The 869-nt window shown below is 40.7% G+C and overlaps 1 protein-coding gene across 1 annotated transcript in view; it reads left to right on the top strand.

Moving 5' to 3' along the window:
* Positions 1–869, top strand: part of LOC119593087 (T-cell activation inhibitor, mitochondrial-like) — a gene marked incomplete at its 3' end in the record, with an annotated part of 8,492 nt that extends 7,623 nt beyond the window's left edge. Inside the window, 2 exon segments of the mRNA XM_037942011.1 lie at positions 96–227; positions 579–869. Coding sequence (XP_037797939.1) covers positions 96–227; positions 579–822 — 376 coding nt within the window.

The following is an 869-nucleotide window of genomic DNA, read 5'->3' as shown; positions in this document are numbered from 1 at the left end:
GTTTGCTAGTACTGATCAATTAATGATTTTCTCAGTGTAAAGCACCTAATATGTAAATACGTAACATTCCTATTTTCTCACCTTACTCTTCCTAGAGCTTCGGGCCCGCTGATGGTGTCTCCAACAGGCCAGATTCTAGTCCCGTCCTCCTGTCCTCCTGCGCAGCTAGTCAACTTTATCACAGAGAACATGGAAGAGGCAGAGAGGATGATTAATAATTACAAAAGGTGAGAAAAGTTGAAGATTGTCTAAACCCATTAGTCTTTTGCTATCTCATTGTTTTGCATTATTACTGTGATTATTTGTGGTTATGATAGTAAACATTGTATGATAAAGTGGACATTATTTATGGCTATCAGTTGGCTTTTCTTTTTTCCTTCGAAACGAGCTGTTATCATCTTTTCAAATCCTGTAGTGACAGTAAAACCTCGGATTTTATAGAAAGTACAACATACATTTTGTTCACTTCTTTTGGTGTCCTGCTTCACAGTTATCTCTTCATTCCATGTATTCTATATTTCCCTTGTGCTTATGACAAACACAGAACAGCCGTGAAGCTTACACCTTTCTCGTTTCAGTGTCCGCTGGAGAGAGAAGGCCCTTCACCGCCAGTGTAAAGAGGAGCTTGGTTTGGACTTCTTAGAGAAGGATGATTCTGTGACGCCTGACATGATGGCAGAGTGTCTTGCGAGGCTGCTGGAGGCGTCATACCGTCTCTCTCCGCTGCTTTCGGGTGCTCGCGTTTGGGTCACTCATTATTATACTGTGATGCTTGATGGAGAAATCTGTATACCCTGGAACTGGGATAAGGAGAAGTATTAGAAATGCTAAAGAAAGAAAGAATAAGCTTAAATGCATGTAAAGTATGT

Source organism: Penaeus monodon, chromosome 31 (genome assembly GCF_015228065.2).
Source record: "Penaeus monodon isolate SGIC_2016 chromosome 31, NSTDA_Pmon_1, whole genome shotgun sequence".
Taxonomy (NCBI): domain Eukaryota; kingdom Metazoa; phylum Arthropoda; class Malacostraca; order Decapoda; family Penaeidae; genus Penaeus; species Penaeus monodon.
Note: the sequence above shows the minus strand (reverse complement) of the source record. Positions and strands in the feature narration are given on the sequence as shown.